This window comes from Mus musculus, chromosome 19 (genome assembly GCF_000001635.26).
Source record: "Mus musculus strain C57BL/6J chromosome 19, GRCm38.p6 C57BL/6J".
Classification (NCBI taxonomy): Eukaryota; Metazoa; Chordata; class Mammalia; order Rodentia; family Muridae; genus Mus; species Mus musculus.
Window position 1 is genome coordinate 44,984,813 of NC_000085.6, and position 27,992 is coordinate 45,012,804.

At 51.5% G+C, this 27,992-nt stretch overlaps 3 protein-coding genes across 10 annotated transcripts; 2 read left to right on the forward strand and 1 right to left on the reverse strand.

Annotated features, from left to right (window-relative positions):
- Positions 1–3,930: 3,930 nt before the first annotated feature.
- On the forward strand, positions 3,931–18,585 carry Sema4g (sema domain, immunoglobulin domain (Ig), transmembrane domain (TM) and short cytoplasmic domain, (semaphorin) 4G). Of its 6 annotated transcripts, none has more exons than XR_386478.2 (18): positions 3,931–4,545; positions 5,798–6,152; positions 6,361–6,546; positions 7,326–7,826; positions 7,922–8,070; positions 8,308–8,370; positions 11,657–11,755; positions 11,868–11,961; positions 12,108–12,221; positions 12,480–12,643; positions 12,717–12,886; positions 13,152–13,296; positions 13,420–13,642; positions 13,859–13,974; positions 14,066–14,226; positions 14,367–14,428; positions 16,356–17,406; positions 17,535–18,585. XR_386478.2 is itself a non-coding variant. In NM_011976.1 (15 exons), the coding sequence occupies exons 2-15, from the start codon at positions 7,703–7,705 to the stop codon at positions 17,183–17,185; spliced, it is 2,514 nt and encodes an 837-aa protein (NP_036106.1). In that variant the 5' UTR covers positions 4,532–4,545; positions 7,326–7,702; the 3' UTR covers positions 17,186–18,583. The 6 variants fall into 6 exon arrangements, 1 of the variants encoding a protein (NP_036106.1); XR_003952792.1 differs by having other exon boundaries at positions 5,798–5,846; XR_386477.2 differs by lacking the exon at positions 5,798–6,152 and having other exon boundaries at positions 4,301–4,545.
- A 1,616-nt stretch (positions 18,586–20,201) lies between these two features.
- On the reverse strand, positions 20,202–21,630 carry Mrpl43 (mitochondrial ribosomal protein L43). The gene is made up of 3 exons (NM_053164.3): positions 21,452–21,630; positions 21,251–21,357; positions 20,202–21,128 (listed from the first exon to the last, which is right to left on the reverse strand). Exons 1-3 carry the CDS (start codon positions 21,580–21,582, stop codon positions 20,887–20,889), a joined length of 480 nt encoding a protein of 159 aa, NP_444394.1. The 5' UTR covers positions 21,583–21,630; the 3' UTR covers positions 20,202–20,886.
- Positions 20,851–27,952, forward strand: Twnk (twinkle mtDNA helicase). Of its 3 annotated transcripts, none has more exons than NM_001348254.1 (5): positions 20,851–21,375; positions 24,468–24,708; positions 25,320–25,427; positions 25,606–25,747; positions 26,772–27,952. In NM_001348254.1, exons 2-5 carry the CDS (start codon positions 24,587–24,589, stop codon positions 27,090–27,092), a joined length of 693 nt encoding a protein of 230 aa, NP_001335183.1. In that variant the 5' UTR covers positions 20,851–21,375; positions 24,468–24,586; the 3' UTR covers positions 27,093–27,952. The 3 variants fall into 3 exon arrangements, with proteins under 3 accessions (NP_001335183.1, NP_722491.2, NP_001335188.1); NM_153796.4 differs by lacking the exon at positions 20,851–21,375 and adding an exon at positions 21,746–23,563; NM_001348259.1 differs by lacking the exon at positions 20,851–21,375 and having other exon boundaries at positions 24,305–24,708.
- Positions 27,953–27,992: the final 40 nt, after the last annotated feature.

Sequence of the window (27,992 nt, forward strand, 5' to 3'; positions counted from 1 at the left end):
CTTGGCCTCAGGTCCCAAGGTTCACCATACTGGCCATTTGACCTTTGTTGGCATCTGAGTTTCTTCTATTGAAAGGAATAACTCTATTTCATGTTTTGTGAGGATTCACATACATGGCAGTAACTCAGCACAATGCCTGGCATGCAACATGAACAGAACAAAGGGAGGCAAGATGGAGACTAAGATTGTAATCACCTTTATCCCAGCACGGAGGAGGCAGAGGCAGGCAGAGCTCTGAGTTCAAGGACAGCCAGGGCTACATGGAGAAACCCTGTCTCAAAGACAAATTTAATGGAGCTGGAGAAGATCAACAGTTAACTGGAGATTGCTCTTCCAGAGGCTCTGGGTTCAAAGCCCATCACCCATGTGATGGCTAACGAATGTAACTCTAGTTCCAAAGCCTCCTATGCCCTCTTCTAGCCTTTACAGGCAAAACACCCATGCACATAAAATAGTTAATTTTTAAAAGAAAATTGACCAGAAGCAGCCATCTGTGGGTGTGCTTACTTGTAAATCAGGTCTTATCTTCCAACAGTGATAGCTGGAGAGTATTGTACCTTCAGACTCTGGGAACTCTGGATACTTCCCTGTTCCTGCTGCCAAAAATATGTTAAATAAATAAACCATGCATGTTGGCCTGGTGCAATCACTAATACCGATGATCCCAGCACATGGGAGGCAGAGGCAGGAGGATCACAGATTTTGAGGCCATCCTGCACTCAGACACAGTTTTAATCACCCAGCATGCTTGACGGTGGTGGATGGTTTCCCAGCATCTGCAGACATGTTCTGACACTTCCTTCTAGCTAACCAGGCCTGGAAATCAGGAGAAGGCAAACCAGAAGGTCCAGCTTTGGATCTAACTCCAAGACAAGTGGCTAGGATTCTGGAAAACTTTAACTGGCAAAACAGGCTTCTGGGGCACAGTAAGATTACAGCATTGTTGGATAGGTGTCAGTCGCTACTAAGGAAGTACCACGTGGCCAAAAGATCACACTCTCCATAAGGAGAGTGCTGAACAACAATGGCAAAGCAGGAGCAAAGGCCACCACAGTGAACAGGAGACAGGGCATCTTGACTAGGGCAGGTTTCTCATGCCTCAGGGACCTCTATCTGAGGTCCTTCCTCTTCCTGTGTCACCAATACAATGTGACTTTTGTGTGCCAGTCCTGAGCTCTGTGTGTGTGTGTGTGTGTGTGTGTGTGTGTGTGTGTGTGTGTGTGTGTGTGTGTGGACACCAGTGTCAGACACACTCAGGTGCTTTATTTTACAGCAGAACTGGGAAAAATACATTAGCAAAAGTGAAGTTCATTTGTGTTCTCCAAAGGATTTTGAATGGCATCCTTACACAGCTCCCCTGTGAAGCAGCTGGCAGTGACGTGGAGGATAGGTAACACCCCACTTAACAAATGATCTGCCTTGTGTCCCAGGGAAGAAAGTCACTACTCTATTAGAACTAATTTTTTAAATTTTGTTTTGTTTTACTTTTTAGATAAGATCTTCAAGCCCAGGCTGAGGCTGGTCATGAAATTGTATAGCTAAGGATGACCTTGAACTGGCCCTCCTGCCTCCACAGCTGAGATCAGGCGTGTCCCACCAAACTTGTTTAAATTAGTGCTAGCTTATTGGTTTTGGCTTCAAGTCTTATCTCTTTGACAGAAAGGAATTTTCCTTTTATCAGCTTGTGGCACAGAGTAAGAGTTGTCAGTTAAGGGAGTTTCCTATAGAAAGGTGGGATGCTGAGCTCACGTAGGAAGAGAAGAGAAAGGAATGGATTGTGTACTGAGTCTGTCTTACCAGCAGTACTGATGGAAACGCCCATGGCAGTTTCACAAGTGCCATCGTAGAACTTGGCTTCGAAATCACACATTTGAATTATTATAAAGGAAACCCAGTGCTGTGTTTCGCATGCCTTGGACTCGGGTAGAGAAAGGATGAAGAAAGGATATGCACACTCATAGGGAAGAGCTGGGACAGGGTGGGCCGTGCTCACTGTGATGGAGCAGCACTCAGACACCAGCAACTGGATCCTCGGTGGGGTGTATCATGGACAGCACAGAGGGGAGTGAGCTCATCTCTGTAGGCTGTCTCTACTGGGGAGCAAACTCAGATCACAGTCATGCAGGAGGAGGGAGCTGAAGTTGCTAGATTTTGCACACACTGGTCAATTAGTCTTCATGGCACACACTATTGTACTTGCACAAGCTCCCAACATCTGCACGGGACCAACAGAAGGATCAGGCCACCCAAAGACATCTGAGGTATTGGGGTCCCTCCACATTCACTCAAGACTTGGTCTGTACTTTACACGTTCACTGGAGGCTTCCTCTGCTCCCTCTAGCTCAGTGAGCTGCAGAACCTGCCACACTGGCCTACTTGCTTCCTCCTGAGGGAAGTGCAATCAGCACAGCAAGTGCTGACTTGGCAAGCCCGGCTTTGTAGCCTAGTGGTCCCTGCAGTTTCTCCACAATGCCAGGTACCAGGTCTGGCCGTCTTTAGCCCTCTTCCTTCCAATTCACTTTCTCACAAAGCCTACAGGTGTCCTTCAGCCACGATTCAACCTATACGGAAGCTCTCAGCTTTTCTGATGTTTTTCCAAGCCATTAGCTAACTTCTCTCCCCTCTGTCTTCCACTAAAAACTCCCCTTTCTTGCCAGATCAAACCCACCAACCTTTTGTATGTCCCTTCTCCTTCCATCAGACGAGCCTGTCTATTCTAGTCCTCTTCCCCAGACTTGCCTGGCCCACCCTTCTTAGACTTCTCCAATCCTGTCCTCCATAAACAGAGTTCAAAACAAGTTACAATCTGCTTAGAACCTGTTTCCCCAGCTATAAAATGAAACTACTACTTCCTCAGCATGGGGTGGGGGCACAGAAAAAGAAGTGGACCAGAGCAACGTGTGTATAGAGTGTGTGCTTGGCTTGGGCAGGTGAGATGGTCTGGCAGACAAGGTGTCTGTCACCAACCCTGACAACCTCTGAGTTTGATACCTAGGCCCCACATGGTGGAAAAAGAGCAGACTCCCTGCAATTTATCCTCTAGGATATCACACATGGGGTGGGGGGTCCCACATGCATGCATGCGCTTTCATACACAATGAATATAATAAACGTTTAAAGTGTGTGTGCACTTTTTAATGAAAACATTTCTCCCAGTCTCCCCCGCTGCACCACACACTATCCTGTTTGCAGAGTGCCAGGAGATATTCTAACAGGGGGGTGGAAGTGTGATCTGGGCCCTTCTGTCTAGCAGTCTGCAGCCACACACACAGTCCAAATTCTGAGATTGTATGAGATTGAGTGCCAAACTGTATGAGCTCTGGGGAATCTTGAAAGAGGAAAGTTTCTTCCCAGGCTCTCATCAGTTTCATACGCCACTAGAAGACGACTTAAATTCCTAGGCACATGCAAGAGTCTGCTTTTTAGACTCGTATTTTGGTCCTCTTTGCCCATCATTATCGTCACGGATTTTTTTTTTTTCTTTTTGAAAGGTGGAGAGGTCAAGGCCAGAGGTCAGGATTCACTAGGATTTAAAGCCGAGTTCATTGTTGCTTTTGTTTTTGCTTTTCTGTGATGCTGGAGATGAAACCAGAGTGTCCTACATGCTAGGCAAACACTGTGCCCTTGAGCCCCAACCCCAGCCCTCGATTCGCTCTAAATAGCACTTGGAAAGGAGAGCCGGAGTTTTCAGAGAAGACCATCGTAAAGGAGTTAGGGAAGAAGGCTGAACCTGGCAAGCACAGAATTTTTGGATACCTGGGAACACTGAAAGTTTGGAGGTAAAATGACGATGGAAAATGATAAACGCAATCCCTTGAGGTGAGCCCGGGTTTGGACTGAGATTTGTTGAGTGATCCATACGTAGTGGCATGGCTTTCTTGTGCATAAAGAGCATTCTCTGTATGCTGTCTTTTCATCCCTTCAGGGCCCCATCTCACCTACTCTGACCTCAAACTGAATAGCCTGGAGGGAGCAGGGAGTGAGGAATCACACCTTGAACTGGGAACCAAGAGCTACGCAGAAATCTGATACTGTCGTCCCCATCAGCACACCCGCTCCATAGACCAAAGGCAGGAGGGCATGGCAAACATGTTTTGCAAGAAGTGAGATACAGGTTAGAGAGCAGAGTACAAGACTCCGGGACCCGGGGGTTACGCGTCCCTGCAGTAGGTAAATGGGAGGGGTCTTAGGACCAAAGCAGATCCGTAGGACCAGCCTGTTTTAGGGCGCACGCGGTGGTAGCCCCCCCCCCACCAGGGGGCGGGCGATACTCAGACTGACTGAGCCTGGAAGAAAGGGGACGCCAGGAGCCGTGGGCCTCGAGCATCTCCCACAAATCGGGTCTATTGTGCGTGGTGGGGGTCGCAAAGGAGGGCGGGCACCCTTCCCCGCCCCCGCCTCTGGCCCGCCTCCGGCCCCCGCCCCACCCCCGGCTCCGCCTCCACCCCGCCTCGCTCCGGCCGCAGCCCCTTCCTCCTGCAGCTGGTGCTGTGGGGCCGCGAGCCGCACGTCGCTGTCTCTATGGACCCGGATCCCAGCGCAAAGGTGAGGGAGGCGGGGAGTGCGGGCGGTGGCGGTGCGGGGGGCTGCGGCCGGGCAAAGCCTTGTCCGCATCCATTCCACCCTCCAAGCTAAGCCAGGCCTTTTTCACCGCCGAGACCCCCAATCCCGCATAAAAGGGTTTAGAGGGGCGCGGGCCAGGCCTCGGGTCGCGCAGGGCGCAGACCGGCCTTCTCGGAGTCGGGGGCGCCCAGCGTGCCCGGGACCCGCGTGGAGAACAGTGTTCCCCAGGATCTGGGTCATGTCTCCTGGCGTCCGGCGGGATCGAAGGAGAGCTTGTCCTCGAGCCGCAGCAGTAGATACTGAGGTTAGATCTGTTCAAAGGAGAAAACCTCGAACTGTCCAGGATGGTGGAGGGTGGGGAAGACAAGGGAGAGGCACCCTCAAATCTGAAGAGATCTCCATCTTAGTGGACAGAGGCAAATACCGCTAACCCCAGGCAGACGGACATCAGGGATGAAGGTTGAAAGCCTATTGATCCTGTGGGAGGGGTCCTCCCCTCCCCAGTTTTCTCCACCCTAGGATCTAACAGAAGATGATCAGAGTTCAGCGGGCAAACCCTGGGAAGGAACCCAAACTTGGAGTGAAGTCTGGGGTGTGAACTGGAGACCTTGAACCCGCTTAGTACTGGGGGGAGGGGTGGCATGCTCCACCCCCTGGCCATTAACTCGGCCCTCCCAACAGGTTAAATGGAGCTGGACGCTTTAGCCCAGTTCTCCAGATCTAGAAATGCAATCTGGGGGAGATGGGGAGGGGGGCGTGTGGAGCGGGGCAGGAAGAGGGCTGCTAAGATAGCATTTCACCTTCCATTTGCTAAACTCGAGGATCTCCTCTCCTCCTCCTCCTCCACCTCCCTGGGTTAGCCATTCTCCATTACAGGCATTCACTCCAGGTCAGAAGACACACACACACCACACACACACACACACACACACACCCCTTGGGGTGGCAGAGGGAGAGAGAGAGAGAGAGAGAGAGAGAGAGCAGGACTTTCAGGAAAGGAGACAGGATTCAGCCGTGCATCTGACCCCAGCAGACACTGTCAGCCACCAAGCCTGCAGCCCAAGTCAGACCCCTTTATGCATGTCATGAGTACTTACTTGTCTCTGCCCGAATGTAACTGTGTTTGAGGACTCAGAATACATGTGTGCACTATGCCTGGCCCAATAGCAACAATTCTGTGTGAATGCCCCCTTTACAAATGTGTGTGAACAAGACCGTCCTATTGAATATCTAGCCCTGCTTGTTCACCTCTGAGGATATATGATCCACTGGATGGATGACAGGTAAACAACCTTATGTGGCCTTGGCCCTTTGTGCGCTCTCTCTCTGTCTCTGACTCTGTCTCTGTCTCTTTCTCTCTGTATATGTGTGTGTGCATGCACATGACTCCTATAAATGCCTGTGTTCTTGGCCCTACACTGTGTACAAGTGTGTCACCGTCTTTGAGACCCACGAATGCCCCTTACTCCGCACTGAGCGGTTCCTCTGACCTAGGATGTCTTCCTCCTGTCTCCGCCTGGACACACTTCCCTAGTGGGAGGACTCACCCTTCAGTGCTGAGGAAACAGGAGGCCCCCCAGTGTAAACAGGTGTGCTTTCACATGGAGGGTACGGCTTGGGCAGCCTGAAACCTCCAGCTGCCCTAGCCCTCAAAACAAGAACTTGATGCCCTTTCTGTGGCTCAGAGACCCTCTCGCTCTCCCTCGTGTGACAGTGCTAACCTTTACCTCTTGAACAAACCCTCCAAATTCTTGCTATTCCTCTGACTAGCTCCAGGTCCCTCCCCTCTCTTTACAGCCGGATGGTTAATATTTGACCCAGAAGGAAAAGGAGAGGCCAGTGACACCCTCTGACCCTGCCTATGGCTGTCTGATGACATTGGGTAGATCAGGCAGCCTCCACATCTGGCCCAGCCAAGGAAATCTCCGGAAGTTCCCTGGCCTATCAATGGCCTCCACCTCAGGCGCGGTTCTAGTCTTTAAGGTGTGTCACGAAAGGTGGCTGCAAGTGTCAGGATCCCGTAGGTCACTGTCTCCATATTGTTTAAGTCTTAACTGGTCTTTCACACCGCAGTCTCCTGCACAGCAGAAATTACACTTGTGCAGCTCAGGGACCCAACTCCCTGCACCTCCCCACCCCCCCAGCCCCTCAAGCCTTTGCTCCCTGCCAGGAGGTAGGTCTAGCAGGCGGGGACTCGTGTAGATACCCAGCCAGAGGGTGCAGTATGGACTCGCACGGGCAAGGCAGAGATGTGTACCCCTTAGAGAAAAATGCCAGAGAGAAGTGTCTAATTAAAGAGAAATTCCAGAGGGAGCTCTTAGGCCGAGGGAAAGAAAAAACAAAGGGGAAACAGAACAAAATCAACAAAGACCCATTAACTGACTGCCCAGGCCTTCCCGCAGAAGGCACCCCCGCAGCAGGCAGCATTGTTGGAGGATCGGGCCTCTCCAGCAACATGGGCCCAAGCAGTCTCCTGACTGGAAGAGAGCTGTTACCATGGCATAGGTTAACAGTAGTCTAGGGTCTTATGAAGACAGCGAGTTTGCCACAGCCTCTGCCCCGAGCAGAGCTGGGCAGGATGCCGTGAGTCTTTCCTGGTGTGGGAGTTCTGTGGATGTCCGGCCTCTGGCTTTCAGGGCCGCCTGAAGTGTGGGTGGTATCGTCCCTCTTAATTCACACACAAATCAAAGGTTTTCCATTTTGGAGGGATTATATATTTATTTATTGTTTTGGTGGTTTTTTTTTTTTTTTTCCTCCTTCAGAGAACAGACAGAGACCTGGAACTTGCCCTGAGACTGGGGGCAAGGTGACCCCTTCAGAACCCTACAGTCCTCCTGGGACCCTACACTGCTCACTCTCCATGGAATTTGCATTTGATACAGAAAGGCACGTGGTGACCCGCCCTTCCCTCTGACTTCTTACCTGTGATTCCATGGCCACACAACCCTGTGGCTCCATGTCCCCCCCATTCCATGATCCTCCATGGCCCCATGACTACTTGACCCCCATGACCTCATGACCCCTGACCCCCATGAGATCACACCCTGGACTTTGAACCCAGTGACTGCTCTTCCCCTCCCCTCCTGTGACTCTCCTGGGCTGCCCTCGGGGTCTTGTTGGTCTGAACTTCCGCAGGAAGATGTGGGGGAGGCTCTGGCCCCTCCTCTTCAGCTTTCTCACAGTAACAGCAGTGCCTGGACCCTCACTGCGGAGACCATCCCGAGAGCTAGATGCCACCCCACGGCTGACCATCTCCTATGAAGGTTAGGACCCCTCCCCCAACCTTGAAACACTATGGCTGCCAGAGCTGGGGACAGGAAGTAGTCCCCAGGTGGCTCACTGCCCCTCTCGTTTCTAGAGCTCTCCCAGATTCGGCACTTCAAGGGCCAAACCCAGAACTATTCAACACTGCTGCTGGAGGAGGCTTCTGAGAGGCTGCTGGTGGGGGCTCGAGGCGCCCTGTTCTCTCTCAGTGCCCGTGACATAAGAGATAGGACTCACAAAGAGGTCAGCCCCTGGCATTTGGTCTGACCACAGGGTCTCCAGCTTCCTGGGACCTCAATTACCTGGTGACCCGCCCCCAGCCTTCCCGACCTCTGGACAGCACTGTCCTTTCCATCCCAGGGCTCATTCTGAAATCCACCTCACTTCAGTTTTCCCCAGTACTCTGGAGCAGCACTGTTTGATTCTCTGGGTAGTAGATATTGAGGTCAACATAGCAGTCTGTCCCTTTCCTCTCACTAGATCCACTGGGAGGCCTCCCCAGAGATGCAAAGCAAGTGTCATCAGAAAGGGAAAAACAACCAGGTATGTGATCTCCCTGTCCCCAGCTCTCCTTTCTTCCTCCTCAACCAGGGGTGACAGAGTTGGAGGGACACAGACGGAGTGGGACAGATGTGCATTCAAGTGCACAACTGCAATGAGTAGTATGAGTGGCTGGCCTTAGGGTAACCCTTGGACTCCAACTATCTGTGGTCGATAGCTTGGCCTGTCACAGAAACTTAATCCCTTTCCCGGGAGATCTCAAAGTATAATCATAACACTAAGTAACTGCTAATAAGCGACAACTAGACCTAGTTCTAAAATAATCTGATGACGCATTGTTATACCCATTTTACAGCTAGGAAAAATGAGACTTTGCCGGACCCCTAGTCTACCTGGTGTTCATGGAAAGACATTAGTCAAATATTAGTCCTTTCTAACTAAAAGGCAGAGTGTCTGGGTTGGGGGTGGGGATCATGTCTGGTTAGGTAACAACCATTTAGAGAGCTTTTTAGGTTTTTTTGTACTTACTTATTTACTTTGGAGTTTTTGGGACAGAGTCTTACTGTATATCCTTGGCTGGCCTACAACTCACTCTGTAGACCAGGCTGGCCTCCAACTCACAAGCGATTTGCCGGCCTGTGCCTTCTGAGTGCTGAATTAAAGGTGTGTAACACCGCTCCTGGCTTGGAGAGATTTTTAAGACTACACTTTGGAAAGAATGGCATGGCTCAGCATAGGCACACACATAGACACACAAAATAAATAGATATAAAACAAAAAAAAATACATATTCTAAGCTAGTTATAGTAGCATATGTCTGTAATTCCAGCCCTTGAGGATAAATATATGCATATGCATATGTATATGCATATGTATATGTATATGTATGGGGTGTGTGTGTGTGTGTGTGTATGAAACAAAAAGTACACATTCACACTGGACATGATGGTGGCATGTGCCTATGACCCCAGCAGTTGGGAGTTAGAGGCAAGAGGATTAGAAGTTCAAAGAAAGCCTTGTCCTCAAACAAGTTTGAGGCTAGCCTGGGCTATATCAGATTTTTGTCTCAAACTAAAAGCAGTATACATCCCAAGTTCCACCAATGTAGAAATTCTGATTCAACAAGTCTGTGGTATGTCCCTCTAAAATTTTCTAGGAGAGACTCCCTCAGTGCATTGTGGGTAATAAACAGAGCTAGTGGGACAGGTGAACCCAGGTCACAAGGTCTCATAAATGCCCAGTGGAGGGTTTAGACTTTATTGTGACAATGATACTCATACTGTTTGATGCCTTAGAGGCCCTCATGTGAATCACAGGTTGCGCATCAGTTGGTCTGAAAAGGCCCTAAGTTGCTTGCTGCCCTTGAAAGCCAACTAAAGCTGCTATCTCTGGTTCCCAGACCTCTTTAAGCAGCAAGGTATCAGAGAACATTTCCCAAAGCATTGTCCTGAAGGATACTCATTTTCAAAAGAGGGACTGAAGTGCTCTAATTTGTTTGGAAAGGGTTGACATTCCCATCCCACACAGTGACATCCTTAAGGCTCTGAGAAGTCACCCAGTAAAGACAGATGTGACTGCTTCTCAGGCTCGTTGACTACAGAATTCTTCCCAAACTGCCTTTTTTTCTGTCTCAGGGAGCTACTCAAGGAATGTCTGTCTCGCCCCACATTCACCCTGCATGCCAGATGAATTAAAATAGATGAGTCTAGAGGCAGGAAGAATGGTGGAATGGGGGCATCCTAGGGCTGAGGAAAAGGCCTGAGCAGGCTGATAAAAGGAACAGACATGGGTGACAGCAGGTGACGGCGTATAAGTGGAGAGAAGTCTTCCATGGACTCCAGCTCTGGGTAACAGACAAGAGGATGAGCAGAGAAAGCTGGACAGCAGCCTAGGGCACCTGAGGGACAGAGGAGGCCAGTGTGGCTGGAGTAGATGGAGTGAGCGGACAGGGAAGACAGGGGCATGTGGGCCTGTGTTGCCCTGTGTGGTCCAGTGTGTTCAGAGCATTGGTGAGCAGCGGCCATGCCATGGTCTGTTTTTACATCTGTGCTGCTGGGGCTGGAGAGATGGCTCAGCAGTTAAGAGCACTGACTGCTCTTCCAGAGATCCTGAGTTCAAATCCCAGCAGCCACATGGTGGCTCACAACCATCTGTAATGAGATCTGACACCCTCTTCTGGAGTGTCTGCAGACAGCTACAGTGTACTTACATATAACAAATAAATAAATAATTCTAAAAAAATACAAATTAAAAATTACATCTGTGGCTGCTTTGGAGAGTGGGTTGGACGGGCACAAGAGGGCACTGACAGATGGACCATCTCTGGAGGGAAACTTTGCACATGGTATCTACGATCCCCTTCTCAGGCCACCTGGGAGACAGGAATACATGACAGGCTGTTGACAACAGATCCCCTTGTCTGAATTTTACACTGTGAATACCTTTCACTCACAGAGTAAATGGTTGTTATGAAGAGTAGCATAGGTTAGGAGCATGTTGGGTGACTGCTAGGCCAAAGGAAGAGGTAATGGTTGTCTGGACCGGATGAGAATAGTGGTCTAGTTCAAGCACCACTTGGCCCAGTGACTCATGGAGCGGGACCGAATGTGGGGATGAGAGAGTGGGCTGCAGCCAAGATGCTCCTGAACCAGAGCAAGGTGGGGTGGGTGGAGCTGGAGGAGGGAAAGACTGGATAAACAGGTTTAAGAGGGATGATGTGGGCCAGGGGAAATGGAGCTTCCTTTAGGATAACGTGAGATTGATGTTGCTTGTGAGATAACAGAGAGGATTGTGGGAGCTCCAGGGTTGGGGGGGGGGGGGGACATTGCTCAGAAGTAACTTTTTTCCCGATGTTCACTCATGTTTGCCCTACGTGTGTGTGTGTGTGTGTGTGTGTGTGTGTGTGTGTGTGTGTGTGTGTATGTGTGGTGTGTGTGTGTGGTGTGTGTGTGTGGTGTGTGTGTGTGTGTTTGAGGATGTCATATCATAGAGTTACAGACAGTTGTGAGCTGCCATGTGGGTGCTGGGAATTGAGCCTGGGTCCTCTGGAAGAACAATGTTAACTGCTGAGCCATCTCTCCAGCCCCTCAGAAGTCACTTTTGAGCTCATGTCAAGCCCCCATTCTCCTGAAATGCTCCTCTATCTTTGAGCTCTGATGGTGCCTGAAAGTTAGGTGGAGGGGATAGCAGGAGACAGACACAGGAGTCACTGGAAGAGTGGTGTCAGGTAATCAGCGGCATCTTGGAAAGTATATCTGATAAGCTAGACTAATGGAGGTGGCTTGTCTCTGGGTTGATGAGTTCTATCACTGCCTCCCTCTGTCTGTAGACCGAGTGTTTCAACCACGTGCGATTTCTACAGCGGCTCAATGCCACCCACTTCTATGCATGTGGGACCCACGCCTTCCAGCCCCTCTGTGCAGCTATTGTGAGTACGCCTGCCCCTTGCCCTGACTTCTAACCCCAGACTGGCCTGACCTTGAGCTGCAGCCCTTGCCTGTCCTCAGGACCATTGACCGATTGGGACCCTTCTTCTCCAGGATGCTGAAACCTTCATCTTGCCTACTAGTTTCGAGGAGGGAAAGGAGAAATGTCCTTATGACCCGGCCCGGGGCTTCACAGGCCTTATCATTGGTGAGCAGACACGCCTGCAGCCAGCCCTCAGTCCCAGGATTCTATGATCTGAATGTGGATCCTGTTGCTAAGGACTTAACGTTTGTGCATGCCATGTTCCCGATTGCACATGCCATATATCTCATGCCTGGATGTCCCTGCCCCAGATGGAGGCCTCTACACAGCCACCCGGTATGAATTCCGGAGCATTCCTGATATCCGCCGGAGCCGCCACCCACACTCTCTGAGAACTGAGGAGGCACCCATGCACTGGCTCAATGGTTAGGAGAGAGTGAGGTGCAGGATGACAAGGGGTTGGGGGGGAGGGAGGAGTCCATTTCTTACTGTTTGTTTGGGCAGCCAACCATCCCATTTCCAAGTCTGCAGGTGAGCCTGTCCATTCCACACCTGTGTATTATGGAAGAAGGCTGCTGAGGGAAGGAGGGAGTGGGTGGCTAGGGGGCGTGGCTTGAAGTCGAGAGTGTGGGAGAGAGCTTGACCTGTTTCATAAGCCACCCAAATAAATACTCACCCCACAGATGCTGAGTTTGTGTTCTCTGTGCTGGTGCGGGAGAGCAAGACAAGCGCAGTGGGTGATGATGACAAGATTTATTTCTTCTTCATGGAGCGTGAGGAAGGCTCCAGCAGCTTCACACAGAGTCGCAGCAGCCACCGTGTGGCTAGAGTAGCCCGTGTGTGCAAGGTGCATATGATGCAGTCAGGGTATGGGGAAAGGCTAGACCTCTGATCCTGATCCTGTGTCCCTACCTCTCCAGGGAGATCTGGGAGGGAAGAAGATCCTACAGAAGAAGTGGACATCCTTCCTGAAGGCTCGTCTCATCTGCCACATCCCACAGTATGAGACACTACGTGGGGTCTGCAGCCTGAATGCTGATACATCATCCCACACACATTTCTATGCCGTCTTCACACTGACAACACAGTGGTAAGCACAACAGTGGTGAGCACAGAGGTGGTGGGAAAGGAAAGGAACTGACGTCACTGATGAGCTGGGGAGAGGGCAGGCAGGCTGCAAAATGAGGTCAGGCAGGCATGTCAAGCTAGCCTAGGGCCAGAGGACATTGTGGTCCACTGATGCACAAGATGGGTCCATAGGCCTACAGTGGAGCTGGACCGTGGTAAAGTGGTTCCAGATGGAGCACAGGGCTGGGGCAGGCTCCACTCAATCATCCACTATGTCTCATTCTTAGGAAGACGCTGGAGGCTTCAGCCATCTGCCGCTATGACCTGGCTGAGATTCAGGCTGTCTTCACAGGCCCTTTTATGGAGTACCAGGATGGTGCCCGGCGCTGGGGCCGCTATGAGGGTGGGGTGCCTGAACCCCGGCCTGGCTCGGTGAGCACTCAGGCCTGGACCCTACGTTAAGTGGACAAAGCTCAGGGGCGGGGTGGGGTTCAGCCTTATACGAGGGAGGCAGGTGGTGGAGTCCTGAGTCTCACCACCCATCCCCCAACCCAGTGCATCACAGATTCATTGCGCAGCCGAGGCTACAACTCATCCCAAGACTTGCCATCCCTGGTTCTGGACTTTGTGAAGTTGCATCCCCTGATGGCTCGGCCTGTGGTGCCCACACGTGGGCGGCCCTTGCTGCTGAAGCGCAATGTACGCTACACACATCTCACAGGAACACACGTCAGCACACCTGCTGGACCCACCTATGACCTGCTCTTTCTGGGCACAGGTGCTTCTGACTCAAATCCCTGATCCCTAAATGGCCTTGGTTACTGATGTTCCTGCCACATTAGCTTGGAGTACCCCATGTCCCGAGGGACCACTGCTGGTGGCTGATTCCTTGTCTCTAACCTTGTGATTCCTGAGCTGTCCCCATTAGGCCTCCTGTTGGGTACTGAGAGCATATCACACTGTTGGATTCTGACTTCTGCCCTTTTCACATCAGCTGATGGCTGGATCCACAAGGCCGTAGTCCTGGGCTCTGGGATGCACATAATTGAAGAGATACAAGTGTTCAGGGAGCCCCAGTCTGTGGACAATCTAGTTATCTCACCAATGCAGGTAGTCTGGCCTCACTATGCTAACAGGAAAAGAGACTGGGGAGGCTGGGCAGAGACAGGGGTTGCTGACTGACTGTCCTCTCTGAATCCAGCACAGCCTCTACGTGGGGGCTGCAAGTGGAGTCCTCCAGTTTCCTCTGTCCAGCTGCTCACGCTACCAGTCCTGCTATGACTGCATCCTGGCACGGGACCCCTACTGTGGCTGGGACTCCAGCATCCATGCCTGCATGGTGGCCACCACCGTAGCCAACAGGTCCCAGGGTAGAGGTTGGACATAGGGATGGGGTAGATGTGCCTTAAGTGGAGGAAGAAAGCCCACCAGCCTCTAAGGTATTGTTGGTGAGCCTGATGCCCATTTCCCAGTGTTCATGACTCTTGATTTTCTTTCTGCAGGACAGAATTGATACAGGACATAGAGAGAGGAAATCGAGGCTGTGAGGGCAGCAGGGATGCAGGTAAGTGGAACTCATGGACTTGGGTCGATGTTTCTGACTTGGTGTGCTTGAGTGGTTCTGGTGAGTGAGTGAGTGCTGGGCAGATATTTATTCCCCAAGTATAAATGAGGAAATAGGCTCAAGACTTGGAGACAGGTGGGGGTGTGGCTCATTGGTAGATAACTCTCCTTGACTTACTGTGTAAAGGCCCTGGGTTTGCTCTCTAGCGCCATAACACACACACACACACATACACACACACACACACACACATACACGGGGTGGGGGGACAGGGGAACTAATGAGTTAGTTATGTTTATATGATCACATCTAAAGTATATGTCTAAGTGGGGAGGTATAAGCACAAATAACTATGATTATTAATAGTTGCAACTACAACAAGATGCAGAAGGTTAATGTGTTTCTCTCAAACAAAATCACCACGTAGCAGAGCTGATATCTGAAGGAAGAGGAGTCAGCTGTCAGAGCTGACATGGACTGAGCACTCAGGTGACAGCACTGGTCTAAATCCTGCTGCGTGCATTTATTTTCACAACACTCCGTGTGAGCGGCACCATTAGCATCCCCCTGAGGGACAGCCCCTCTGAGGCATGGGCCATGTGAGGAAACTGTTCATGGTTACTCAGCTACTACATGGCAGGTGCAGAAGCAGCCTGGCCTCAAGCAGTCAGATGCAAGTTTGTGCTTTTGATCACTAAGGAGTGCCATGTCCGAGCTCATCAGGCAGGGGGAGGGCATGAGGAGGGCACTGGCACCAAGCCGGGGGTCAGCGAGCGTAGGAGGAAGAGGCTGGCAAGGTGAGCAGGGACCATGTTCACAGTGTTGGTCCTTACAGGAAACCTCTTGAGAGTTTTACACCAACAAGCAGTATGATCAGATTTTTTTAGGGTTTCTCTGTGTAGCTCTGGCTGTCCCCTAACTAGTACTGTAGACCAGGCTGACCTTGAACCCAGAGGTCTGCGTACCTCTGCCTCTCAAGTGCTGAGATTAAAGGACTCCCCGCCCTATATTTAAAATATATATATATTATGAGTGCATTTTGCCTCCATGAATGTATGTGCACCACGTGCATGCGTCGTGTCCGTGGAAGTGAGAGTGTTGTAGTCCCTGGAATTGGATGCTTGTGAACCACCCCATAAATGCTGGGAGCCAAACTCAGGTCCTCTGCCAGGGCAACAACTGCTCTTAACCACTGAGCCAGCTCTCTAGCTCTTGTCCCTCAGAATTTTAAAACTGTATTTATTTTGCTCACAGGCATGTATGATGTGGATGCGCATGTGTAAGACAGCTTACAGGAGTCGGTTTTCTCCTTCCCAGGGACTGAAATCAGCAGTCAAGCTTAGCAGCTAGCCCCCACACTCGCTGCCCTCTCTGCTCAGTCTAGATTTGGGTTTTCGAGGGATCACCTTTAGTTGCAAGAGATTAAACAAGGGCCCTAGAGGGCATGCCGCCATGGAAGGAGAGAAAGGAATAGGTCTGAGAGTCTCATGAGGGTAGACATAGAGACGAGGGAGAGATGCGAGGGAGCCTCCCAGGTTCCTGATGCAAACTACAGAGCAGCTGGCGGTAGCGATGCAAAGAAAGGACCTGGTGTGGGTGACGTTGGCCTTATGAGATGCCCAGCACATGGTAAACAGTCAAGTCTGGTGTTCGGGAAAGAGAAGCTGTGCTGAAGGTAAGATCTGGAGGCCTGCGGTAAATGGTAGGAACTGAAAGCACAGGGCAGAGGAGCTGCCAGAGGAGGAAAGAAGGGCCCAAGACACTGCTTACTCCCCATGAAGGATGGGCCAATGGGCATCCCGGGAGGCATGCGTACACAGGCTTGCTCAGGTGTCCCCCATTCTGGACTCTGTGCCTCTAGACAGCTGTCTACAGTCTATCTTCCAATGCTGTCTGGGATCGGCAGGTATTGATCCTTCTTCCCCAGGACCACCACCACCACTCAAGACCCGATCTGTGCTCCGGGGTGATGATGTCCTCCTGCCCTGTGACCAGCCGTCTAACCTGGCCCGGGCTTTGTGGCTACTCAATGGGAGCAAGAGCCTGAGCGATGGGCAGGATGGCTACCGCGTGGGAGTGGATGGGCTGCTGGTAACTGACACACAACTGGAGCACAGTGGCAACTATGGCTGCTATGCCGAGGAGAATGGCCTCCGTATGCTGCTGGCGTCCTACAGCCTCACAGTCCGGCCAGCCACCCCTGCTCCAGCTCCACAAGCCCCTGCCACACCTGGGGCACAGCTGGCACATGACATGAGGATGTTCTATGTGGTAGCCATTGCTATACTTGGTGGCCTCTGCCTCATCTTGGCATCTTCCCTCCTCTATGTGGCTTGTCTGAAGGGAGGCAGACGAGGTCGAAGACGAAAATACTCATTGGGTCGGGCTGGCCGGGCAGGGGGCTCGGCCGTGCAGCTGCAGACTGTCTCAGGCCAGTGTCCTGGAGAGGAAGATGAAGGTGATGATGGAGAAGGAACTGGGGGTCTGGAGAGTGGCTGCCTCCAGATCATTCCCGGGGAAGGAGCCCCAGCCCCACCACCCCCACCACCCCCACCCCCACCCGCTGAGCTGACCAATGGGCTGGTGGCACTGCCCAGCCGGCTGCGAAGGATGAATGGCAACAGTTATGTGCTCCTGAGGCAGAGCAACAATGGAGTGCCAGCAGGACCCTGCTCCTTTGCAGAGGAGCTCAGCCGCATCCTGGAGAAGAGGAAGCACACACAGCTTGTAGAGCAACTAGACGAGAGCTCTGTCTGAGTCTAGCCCCGCCAAACAAATGCTCTTCCAAGCCAGCCTGGCTGCCCTAGGCTGGGCCACTGCCTCCCCAACACCTCCACCCTCCTCCATCCTCCCAATTCCATTTCCTTCCAACTTTTTGATGTCTCTGTAGGGCTGGCCAAAGTCATGGTTAGCCAAAGTCCCCTCTTCAGTCTCCAAGACACATGTGAGCAGCCCAGGCCCACCGGTGCTCCTCAAAGGTAGGTGCTCCCCCAGAACCAAGTACTCGGCAAACCCAGGCCCAGTTTCTATCCCTTGACCTAAAGACTTGGGAGGAGAGAATTGTCTTCTTATCCCGTTATCTGCCCAACCTTCCTCTTCTTCTCAGGTAGGGCTCTGCAGGTCCAGATGGCCTCAATGTCACCACCCTCTGCACAGCTGTGTGCTGAGTAGTCCTGAATTCAGACAAGACCTCTCTCTACCAGCCACCTGAGTCCTGCTTCCATTCACATGTGCACATGGAAGAATGTTTATCAGCTGGGCTGCAGTGTCCCACTCTTCCTCCTGGGGCACCCTTGTCTCACCTATCCTAGATTCAGGGCACCCTCTCAATTGCCACCTTGCTATCTCTTTCCAGCCCCAGCCCCGTGTGGTAACCCCCTGGCAGGAGACTGGGAGGAGAAGCATCAGTGCTCTCCTTCCTCCGCAGCCCTGGAGTCAGCCTCCCTCCTCCTCTCATTCACATGTAAGGCTGCCAGGGCTCCAGGCATGGCCTTTCCCAGATCAAGTGCTTACATTTCCACCCACATGTACATTCTGAACTTCCCCCTTGCTGCCTCCGTCAGACCTGTGTCTACTAGGTTTGGTCCATGGATATTTCAAAGGAAGATTTCCCTTCCCATTTATCGGTCCTCACTGAACTAGGACAAGTGGCCAACACTGCACTCAATGAGCCAGCTTCCCTCTTAGGGACCAAGTGATTGCTTCTCCTAGGCCAGAGCAGGAGGAAGTGATCTGCTATCTCACCTGGCACATGAAGCCCACTCCTGGAACTATGCAAAGGGCAGAGGCTGGGCGTGTGGATGCTTGGCTCCCATCCCTGTCCTACCTCACCAGGGCACTTTCAAGGTCCAAGGGCCTCAGATGTCTCCAGGCCCACATGGGACAATCAACCCTGACTGAGCCCCCCATTCCTCTTGGGTGAGGATGACTGTTATTTTTGTAGCTGAGAACGTGGAACCCCACGAGTTTTTACTGTCCTTCACCCATACCTCTCCCACCTCCACCCCACAATGAATGTATTTATTGTGAGAATGGCTGTACTTCTTCAGGAATGCCCCCACTCATCACCCAGGTGGGTGGAACAGGCATGTGATGGAATGGGGAGCCTGGGCTCTGCTCCTCCTGACATTGGCTAATAAATGCCCTCTTTCCCCACAGCTTTGAGTGTCTGCTTGGTCTAGACTGGCTTTACCAGAAACAGATTTCTGGCTTATGGAGAAGGTGCTCCAGAGATTTCTTCATCTAGGGGTAGCTTTGGGAATGAGATCTGCTTCTGCCTTTGCTGAGTCGGGCAGGTACAGGGACCATGAGTTAGGGGCTCATTTTACTCCCTGATGATGATGTTAAGGGGGACAAAATCAGAGCGGCTCAAGAAGTCACAAGGATTCCCAGCGTTTGCTCCTGGCCCCCCTCCTGTATCTTTGCAGACAGGGAATCTCACTGTTATTTGAGCTGTTGCCAGCTCCTAGATCTGTGCAACTACTGATGCACAATAACAGCTCCTTGTTGTGTGTGTGCACATATGCTTGACCATGCCAGGGTGCATATGTGCAGGTCAGAGGACAAGGCCAGAGAACCTGTTTGCTGCTTCTCTCACTATGTGAGATCTAGGGGGACCAAACTCAAGTGGCCAGGGATTGCCTTTATATATCGAGCCATCTACCCAGCTCTGCCTTTATATCCTGAGCCATCTACCCAGCTCTGCCTTTTTTTTTTTTTTTTTTTTAAAAAGACATGGTCTTACTGTGTAGTCCTCACTGGCTTAGAACCCTCTATGTAGACTAGGTTGGCCTTGAACTCATCTATCTGGCTGCCTCTGCCTTTCAAGTGTTGGTGATTAAAAGCTGTACCACCACATGAAGGCCTTTCCCTTCCCTCTCTGACTCCCCACTGCCTGATACCCTTAAACACCATGAACCCTGGAACCATCCAGGTCCCCAGAACCATAACAGACGGTCACTGATTGCTGTGTGGTTGCTGAGCATTGAACCCCAGGCCTCCAGAAGAGCAGCAAGTGGTTTTAACCCCTGAGCCACCTTGCAGCCCTTGCCTTGATTACCGTAAGTCTGGAAGCCGCTTCCTGCTGGCTGTGCTCCTCCCCAAGCTTTTCAGCACGTCCCACTCCTCCATCCAGGGAGAGACATGGCTCCGTTCTGTGAGGGGACCTGCTCTGAGATGCTGAGTCACACTGCCTTTGACACTAACCATTGAAAGGTTTTATGTTCTGCTTCTAGTTTGGAGTTAAAAGACTGGCTTATGCTGAAACTACGCCTACACCGTGAGCCGAGCACAGTGGCGCACACCGTTAGTCCCAGCACTTGGGAAGCAGAGGCAGACAGGTCTCTGTGAGTTTGAAGCCAGCCTGGTCTACATAGTGATCCTGGACAACCAGAGCTACATAGTGAGATCTACATCTTGAGAAAAAGTACAAATTTTTGAATTGTGACTTTGAGAGGCTAGAGAGATGGCTCAGGTGGATAAAAGACTGACTGTTCTTTTAAAAGACACAAGTGCAATTCCCAGCACCAACATGGTGGCTCACAACTGCCTGTAACTCCAGTTCCAGGGGACCCTACACTGTCTTCTGGCCTCCATGGACACTGCATGCGCACCGTGCACAGAAATACATGCAGGCATGTATTTATACACATGATAGATAATCAATCTTCAAATATAGTCTTTTTTTTTTAAACACTGCTTTTTTTTTTAAAGATTTATTTATTATATGTAAGTACACTGCAGCTGTCTTCAGACACACCAGAAGAGGGAATCAGATCTTCTTACAGATGGTTGTGAGCCACCATGTGGTTGCCGGGACTTGAACTAAGGACCTTTGGAAGAGCAGTCGGGTGCTCTTACCTGCTGAGCCATCTCACCAGCCCCTTCAAATATAGTCTTAATGACTTCAGTTTTCTTTTTCTTTTTTATTTCATTTTTAGTTTTTGAGACTGGGTTGTCCTGGAACTCACTCTGTAGACCAAGCTGGCCTTAAACGCAGAGATTCATCTGCCTCTGCCAACCAAATGCTGGGATTAAAGGTTATGCACTACCAACGCCAGGCTCATCTTCAACTTCCTAAACTGCACACAAACACGGATATAAGGTGCCTTGCCCAATGCCATACCAGCAAGAGCAACAGGGCATCCCGTGTCCTTCAGAAGACAGCCTCCAGACTCTTTCATGTGTTTTGAAGTCATTATTATTCGTATTTCAGAAAACACGGTCCTTGTACAAGTGTTGTACACTTCTCACATCTCAGCTTGCAAGGAGGCCAATTGAATCAGAATTAGGGTATTCACAAGGTCACTGCACCTAGCTACAAGTGGGCAAAGGAAAAGGTTCTTCTTTATCTCAGGCCACGCCCCGGCTGGTAGGCTCCACCCACCTACTCGGCCTGAGCTTGAAATCCAAAAGAGGAACCAATCCTATCCCTCTCACGGTCCAAAGCGCCTGGTTCTTTACTGTGCTTGCATCGAAGCTGGAGCAGAATCCCGGAGTTCTCTGGGCCGCAGCCCGTGGAGGGCAGTCCGTTTGTTGGTGAAGGGGTGCCACTGGCCCTGGATGCTCGGGTTGTCCGTGTGGAAGGGCTTGCGGATGCGGATCACATCCAAGCCGGACTGGTCTGCCAGCTTCTGCACCAACGACTTGATCTCCTCCACCGACTTGCTGTTGACGTTTTCCTCGCGCACAGCCCCATTAACTGGGAGAGGGACGTGGAGGGGATGAGTGGAAGGCGCCAGGTCGGAAATCAGACAAACAGAACGCAGCGGGCAAGCCGGGATCCCGCGCCGCCCACCCCCGCCCTAGCTCGGCCCCACTCACGGTATTCGGCCACTATTCGTGGCATGGCGCACGGGCGCGGGTTCACGTATACTACGACTCCTGGGTTCCGTCGGGCGAAGTCGGTCACCTCGCGTTCCACGAACTCCCTGCGAGACCCGGCGAAGGTGAGTACGGTGGCCCGAACCCAGCCCCATAGCTCCCCGCCTCCCTTTCCGGCGCTCCCGCTTCCGCGTGCCTCACCTGGCGCCGCGGGACGAGGGCGCATCCCGGCTGAGGCTGAGGCTGAGGCGCTGCAGCTGCTGCACGTAACGCCCTAGCCCATTATGGAGGACGCTGGTCAGAAAGCGGCTCGAAGTCCCGCGACCGGTCATGGCTACGGTTAGAGAGCCAGGACGCGGAGCCGGGGGGCGGGACTAACCGGTGACTTCCGGTTCCGGGGTTGTGGCATGGGCGCCCTGGAGAGTTTTGCTTCCGGAGTCACCGCGAGTAGCGCGTGCGAGCGGGCGACCCACGTTGCGGACAGAACACTAGAAAGGAGAGTGGTGACGCGAAGCTGGGGGCGGGAGCGTGGAGCTTTGAAGTGGAGGGCAGAGCAAGGGAGCCAGTGAGGAAGCCGGGCCGGAGCGCGTGACCTCCAGCAGTGTGGAGAGTGCCTGTGAGCGCTGGGGGCTCGGAGCGCCTGGAGTTGGGGTTCAGACGGGATGCAGAAAGCGGTAGAGATGAGGTTAGCCAGGAGAGTCCGTAGAGGGGTAGTAGACGTGAAGAGATGATACAGAGAAGCCGTTTAGATCGAGGGACCGTAGAAGGATCTAGAAGTGAGCTGGTGGAGAGAAATCCGTAAAGGACCTAGAGATAGGAGAATCCTCAGAGAGAGGCGTAGACGCGAAAGGGCAGTGTAGGTGTGTAGGGATGAAGTAGCAATACACAGGCAACCGAGGGGAGTAAGAACTGTGTTCGTGAAGAAGTTTGAGGAGGGATAAAGAGAAAAGCCAGTAGGAGTGATTTCTGCGAGTGCCTTGTAGAAGGTTTCCTAGGGTCTGGTTTAGTGAAGGCACTGAACCAGACAACAAAAGCTTTTGCAGTAGTGGCGTCCCACTCCATTAGGAATGTGGCTTCTTCTCCGACGTGCATATCCCCTCCGGATCTTGCTGCCACTGCGTGGCGAGTGGGTGGGTAGGAGGGGCCTGCCCAGAAGCTTGGCGCCAGGCCCTCCCCGCAGAAGGTACAGAAAAGAAGCGCTCCCAGCCTTAGAGATGCCAGTGTCGCCGGTGACTACGACTGAAATCCGCCAGTATTTACGTGCACATGGGATCCCCTTCCAGGATGGCCACAGCTGCCTTCGAGCACCAAGTCCCTTTGTGGTGTCCTCAGACATCAAAAATGAGAAAAAGGACGCTCCCACTTCCTTCTGCCTCTTCATTGACAAGACCACAGGACACTTTCTTTGCATGACCAGCCTAGCAGAAGGGAGCTGGGAAGACTTGCAGGCCAGTGTGGAGGGACGAGGGGATGGGGCCAAAGAGGGTGTCCTACTTAGGGAAGGCCCAGAAGCTGAGGTTAGGGAGGAGGTCTTGAGGATCTGGAACCGAGCCATACCTCTTTGGGAGCTTCCAGACCCTGAGGAAGCCCAGCTAGCTCGTGTGATGTTTGGCCTTACCAAGGTGACAGATGACACACTCAGGCGATTCAGTGTCCGCTATCTTCGATCTGCTCGAAGTCTGGTCTTCCCTTGGTTCACCCCTGGGAGCTCAGGATTACGTGGCCTGAAGCTACTAGGGGCTGAGGGTCAGGAAAATGGAGTACAGTATGTAGAGACCACCATCCCCCGGCCTGGTGTCTATCACAACCTATTTGGATTACCACTGATCAGCCGGAGAGATACTGAGGTGGTTGTGACAAGTCGTGAACTGGACAGCCTGGCCTTGAGCCAGTCGACGGGGCTGCCAACCCTTTCCCTACCCCGAGGGACAGTCTGCTTACCCCCAGCCTTACTGCCTTACCTTGAACAGTTCCGTCGGATTGTGTTCTGGTTAGGAGATGACCTTCGATCCTGGGAAGCTGCCAAACTGTTTGCTCGAAAACTCAACCCCAAGCGATGCTCTCTGGTGAGGCCTGGGAACCAACAGCCTCGTCCCCTGGAGGCCTTAAACCAAGGCTTAAGTCTTCCCCGTATTCTTCGTACCGCCCTACCTGCCTGGCACAAGTCTATTGTGTCTTTTCGGCAGCTCCGAGAGGAGGTTTTAGGAGAACTGTCAAATGTAGAGCAAGCGGCTGGTGTCCGTTGGAGCCGCTTCCCAGACCTGAATCGTCTGCTGAAGGGACATCGGAAGGGCGAGTTGACGGTCTTTACAGGTGACTCTATAAGATCACTGCTTCGGAGCTGGAGAGACGGCTCAGTGATTAAGAGTACTGGCTGCTTTTGCAGAGGACTTGGAGTTATATTTCCATCACCCATATAGTGGCTCACAACTGTCTGCAGCTCCAGTTCTGGGGGGATTTGATGCCTTCTAAGGACACCAAGCGTACCTGTAATCCATAGACACACATGCAGCTAAAACACCCATATCCATAAAGTAGTATTATAAAAATATCAGTGACTTAGGTAAAGGATTAGACAAGATGGTGACAAAGTATGTGGGGTTTGGCCATTGGCAGTGTCTATGTGCATGAATGCTTCGCTTATGTGTGTATATCACTTGGAACTGGACTTGCAGATGGTTGTGAGCCACCACGTGGGCGCTGGGAATCAAATCCAGGTCTTCTGCAAGAGCAACAAGTGCTCTCAATTACCGCTTCATCTCTCCAGCTCCCTGCTGGCAGTGTTAAAAGGAGGCTTCCCCTCTCAACTTTGACTGGAATCTTGGTTCAAAGACCAGACTTTCATCTCCTTTTTTGTTTGTTTCTTGTTTTAAAGATGTATTTATTATATATATATGGTTACGCTGTAACTGTTTTCAGACACACCAGAAGAGAGCATCAGATTTCAATACAGATGGTTGTGTGAGTCACTGCATGGTTGCTGGGAATTGAATTCAGGACCTCTGGAAAAGCAGTCAGCATGCTTAACTGCTGAGCCATCTCTCCAGCCCTCTGTTTTTGTTTTTGGTTGTTTGAGACAGGGTCTCTCTGTGTAGCCCTGGCTGTTCTGGAACTCTATAGACGAGGCTGGTCTTGAACTAAGAGACGCTCCTGCTTCTGCCTCTCATGTGCTGCCAGACTCTCCTCTTAACTCAGAGCTTTGTCCGTCCCCCTATAGGGCCAACAGGCAGTGGCAAGACAACATTCATCAGTGAGTATGCCCTGGACTTGTGTACCCAGGGAGTGAACACACTGTGGGGTAGCTTTGAGATCAGCAACGTGAGACTAGCCCGGGTCATGCTGACCCAGTTTGCTGTGACACGGCTGGAAGAGCAACTGGACAAGTATGAAGAGTGGGCAGACCGTTTTGAGGACCTGCCTCTCTACTTCATGACTTTCCACGGACAACAGAGCATCAGGTAAGACCCTCAGAGCCCAGTTACTTTTTTTTTTTTTTTTTTTTTTTAAATTTATTTATTTATTATATGTAAGTACACTGTAGCTGTCTTCAGACACACCAGAAGAGGGCGTCAGATCTTGTTACAGATGGTTGTGAGCCACCATGTGGTTGCTGGGATTTGAACTCCGGACCTTCGGAAGAGCAGTCGGGTGCTCTTACCCACTGAGCCATCTCACCAGCCCACCCAGTTACTTTTTAAGGAGATAATTAATTAATTAGAGACAGGTCTCTCTTGATAGCTCTGGCTGTCCTGGATTTCATTATGTAGACCAGGCTGCCCTTGAGTTCACAGAGCTCCACCTGCCTCTGTCTTCAGAGTGCTGGGATTAACTGGTGTGTGTCACCATTCCTAGCCTTGCCTTTCATTTTGAGAGATCACATCATATCTTTGATTCCTTTTCCAGCTTCAGTGAGACTCCCAGCCAGTCTTTTTAGACAGGCTTGGGGTTTTCAGAGAACAGGAGGTCAGAAGAGCGGGTCTTCATCAGTGTTTTCAGGATGCAAGCTCTTTCCTCTGGAGTGTCCTGAGGCTACTTGAAGACTATTTAAATGGCCGCTTCTCTTCCCCAGGTCCGTCATAGACACAATGCAACATGCTGTCTACGTCTATGACGTCTGTCATGTAGTCATTGACAACTTGCAGTTCATGATGGGTCACGAGCAGCTCTCCTCTGACAGGTGAGTTCTTCTTGTCTAACTGAAACACACTTGTCTTCTCTTGAAGCTGTGCAGACTCGAGTGGGAAACCCTTAGGTAGCGAGTGTAATGGCTGGGACAGTTTGTGTGGAGTGCCTTGCTCAAGGGTTTGTATACTCCACCCGATAACCTCTTCTGTGGCTGAACTTCGTTGCCGCAGGATTGCAGCTCAAGACTACATTGTTGGAGCCTTTCGGAAGTTTGCTACAGACAACAGTTGCCACGTGACTCTGGTCATTCACCCTCGGAAAGAAGACGACGACAAGGAACTGCAGACAGCATCCATTTTCGGCTCAGCCAAAGTGAGTTGGCTCTGAGGAGTTAGAGAGGTGTAGCCAGAAACAGTCCTCTTCGGCCTGAGAGGCTCATGACTGCCCTGAACAGAAGAAAGACGTGGGCTCTGGGGCCATGGGTGAGGGATACCAGGGATGGTAGTTGGTTCCTTGAGGCCTAGGATTCACTTTGCTAGCAGCAGAGAGTGAGAGCTGGTGGTTGCAGCTCCGTGGATTGAGCTGAGATAGGCAGCACAGGTTCTTGAGGAGTGGACAGTGAGTCATCCTGTGACCTCGGGGAGACTTCCCAACCAAAGTCATGCTAACATTCCAGACAGTAAGTGTCAGGTTATCAAACACATGGGGAGGCCTCTGAGCCACAGGGCCAGCCCTGTCCTGAGGTCTCCAGCGGTCTGCTCAATTCTTTTTCCATGCAAGGTCTCAGCTAGGCAAGCAGAGTGGAGGCTGAGTTGCAAAAACTGTATTACTCTGAAACAAACATGGAACTAGAGTAATGCAGAAGGCACCGTAGGGGGTCAAAGGAGGCCCTACGGAAGTGACACATGAATAGTGAGAGTAAGGTGGGCAGGTAAGACGGACCACCATGAGGAGAGGCATGGAAAGCAGGAGCCACAGCACAGAGTCTGAGACGGGCGAGTTAGTTACAGCTGGGAGACTCAGCAGCTCCAGCATCTGATATGATTAGATGTTTAAAGAGCTTGGTGACAAGGGGGTACTGTTTCCTTTTTTAAAAATAAAATGTATTTAATGTGTATGGGTGTTTTACCTGCATGTATGTCTGTGCACCACCATGCATATTGGTATCCACAAAGGCCAGAAGAAAGCATTGAATTCCCTGGGACTGGAGTTACAGACATTTGTAAGCTACCATGGAGGTGCTGGGAATTGAACGTAGGTCCTCTGAAAGAGCAGCCAGTACTCTTAACTGCTGGGCCATCTCTTGAGCCCCTCATTTTTCCCACTCTTTCCACTCCTTCCTGCACCCTCAGCCTTTCACTCATGTCTTTTTTTTCTCCTGCCCCCTCTCCTTTAGGCAAGCCAAGAAGCAGACAATGTTCTGATCTTACAGGATAGGAAACTGGTGACTGGGCCTGGGAAACGGTATCTGCAGGTGTCCAAGAATCGCTTTGATGGAGACGTAGGTGTCTTCCCACTGGAGTTCAACAAGAATTCCCTTACCTTCTCCATCCCACCCAAGAGCAAAGCCCGACTCAAGAAGATCAAGGACGACAATGGACTAGTGGCCAAAAAATCCTCTTCTGGCAAAAAAGGGGCTGCGCACCAGAACCCTGAGATTTGCTTAGGCCAGGACCCCAGCCCCGCCCAGCCAGATACCTCCAAGTCCTCAGGGTGAAAGCAGTGCACTGCTGCTCGCTGAAATGAGCCTGGTGGAGCAGGCCTTCTGCTGGGGCTCTTCCATATAGTCCTGAGCTACAGAACCCTTCCCAGCCCAGGGCTGGACTCCATGGTGAAAATTTTTAATTGAGCAGCTACTGGGGAATCTCCTGTATGCTGGTTTGTGTTTGTTTTTTCCCCATAGGTTTTCTGTATAGCACTGGAAAGACAAAGGCTGTTTCCAAAGAACCAGCGTTTTGGTGAAAGGAACGAAGCAAAGGGAAGGATGCTAGACTCAGCTCGTTTTGGGTTTTTGTTTTTTGTTTTTCCAGATAGGGTTTCTTCTCTGTATAGCCCTGGCTGTCTTGGAACTCACTTTGTAGACCAGGCTGGCCTCGAACTCAGAAATCCGCCTGCCTCGTCAGCTTGTTTTGATTAGTCAGTCTGAAAAGGTGTCTGAACAGAGTGCATGGGAGAACTAGACATGGGCCTGTGAACCTCTGCAGAAAGGGATCCAGATGGAAACACGCCAGACCCTCAGGTGGGAATGAGCAAGGCAGATGAAGAGGCCAGGCCCCTGAAGCTGCCGTGAAACAGGAGGTTTGCTGAAGCTCCAGAGCCGAAGGCTGATGCGGTAGGCACCGAGCCTCTCTGCTCTGCTTTGTAGAGCCAGGCAGAAGAATTGATCTGAGGTGCTGATCCTGTACTCTTAGGGCTTCAAAGATGGAAGCTGCTTCCCACTGGACCATGGAAAGAAGCTGTAAGCCTGCAGTGCCTGCCCCGTGGGTGCCGATTTCACTGCTGCCTCTGACAGCTGGAGCTAGGACTCTTTTGTAGAGCCTTTTCCAGTTTGAATGAAACATTTCTATTGCCTTTGTTTCTGTGCGTTTTTTCTTACTTGTCCACCAGGTGTCTCCCC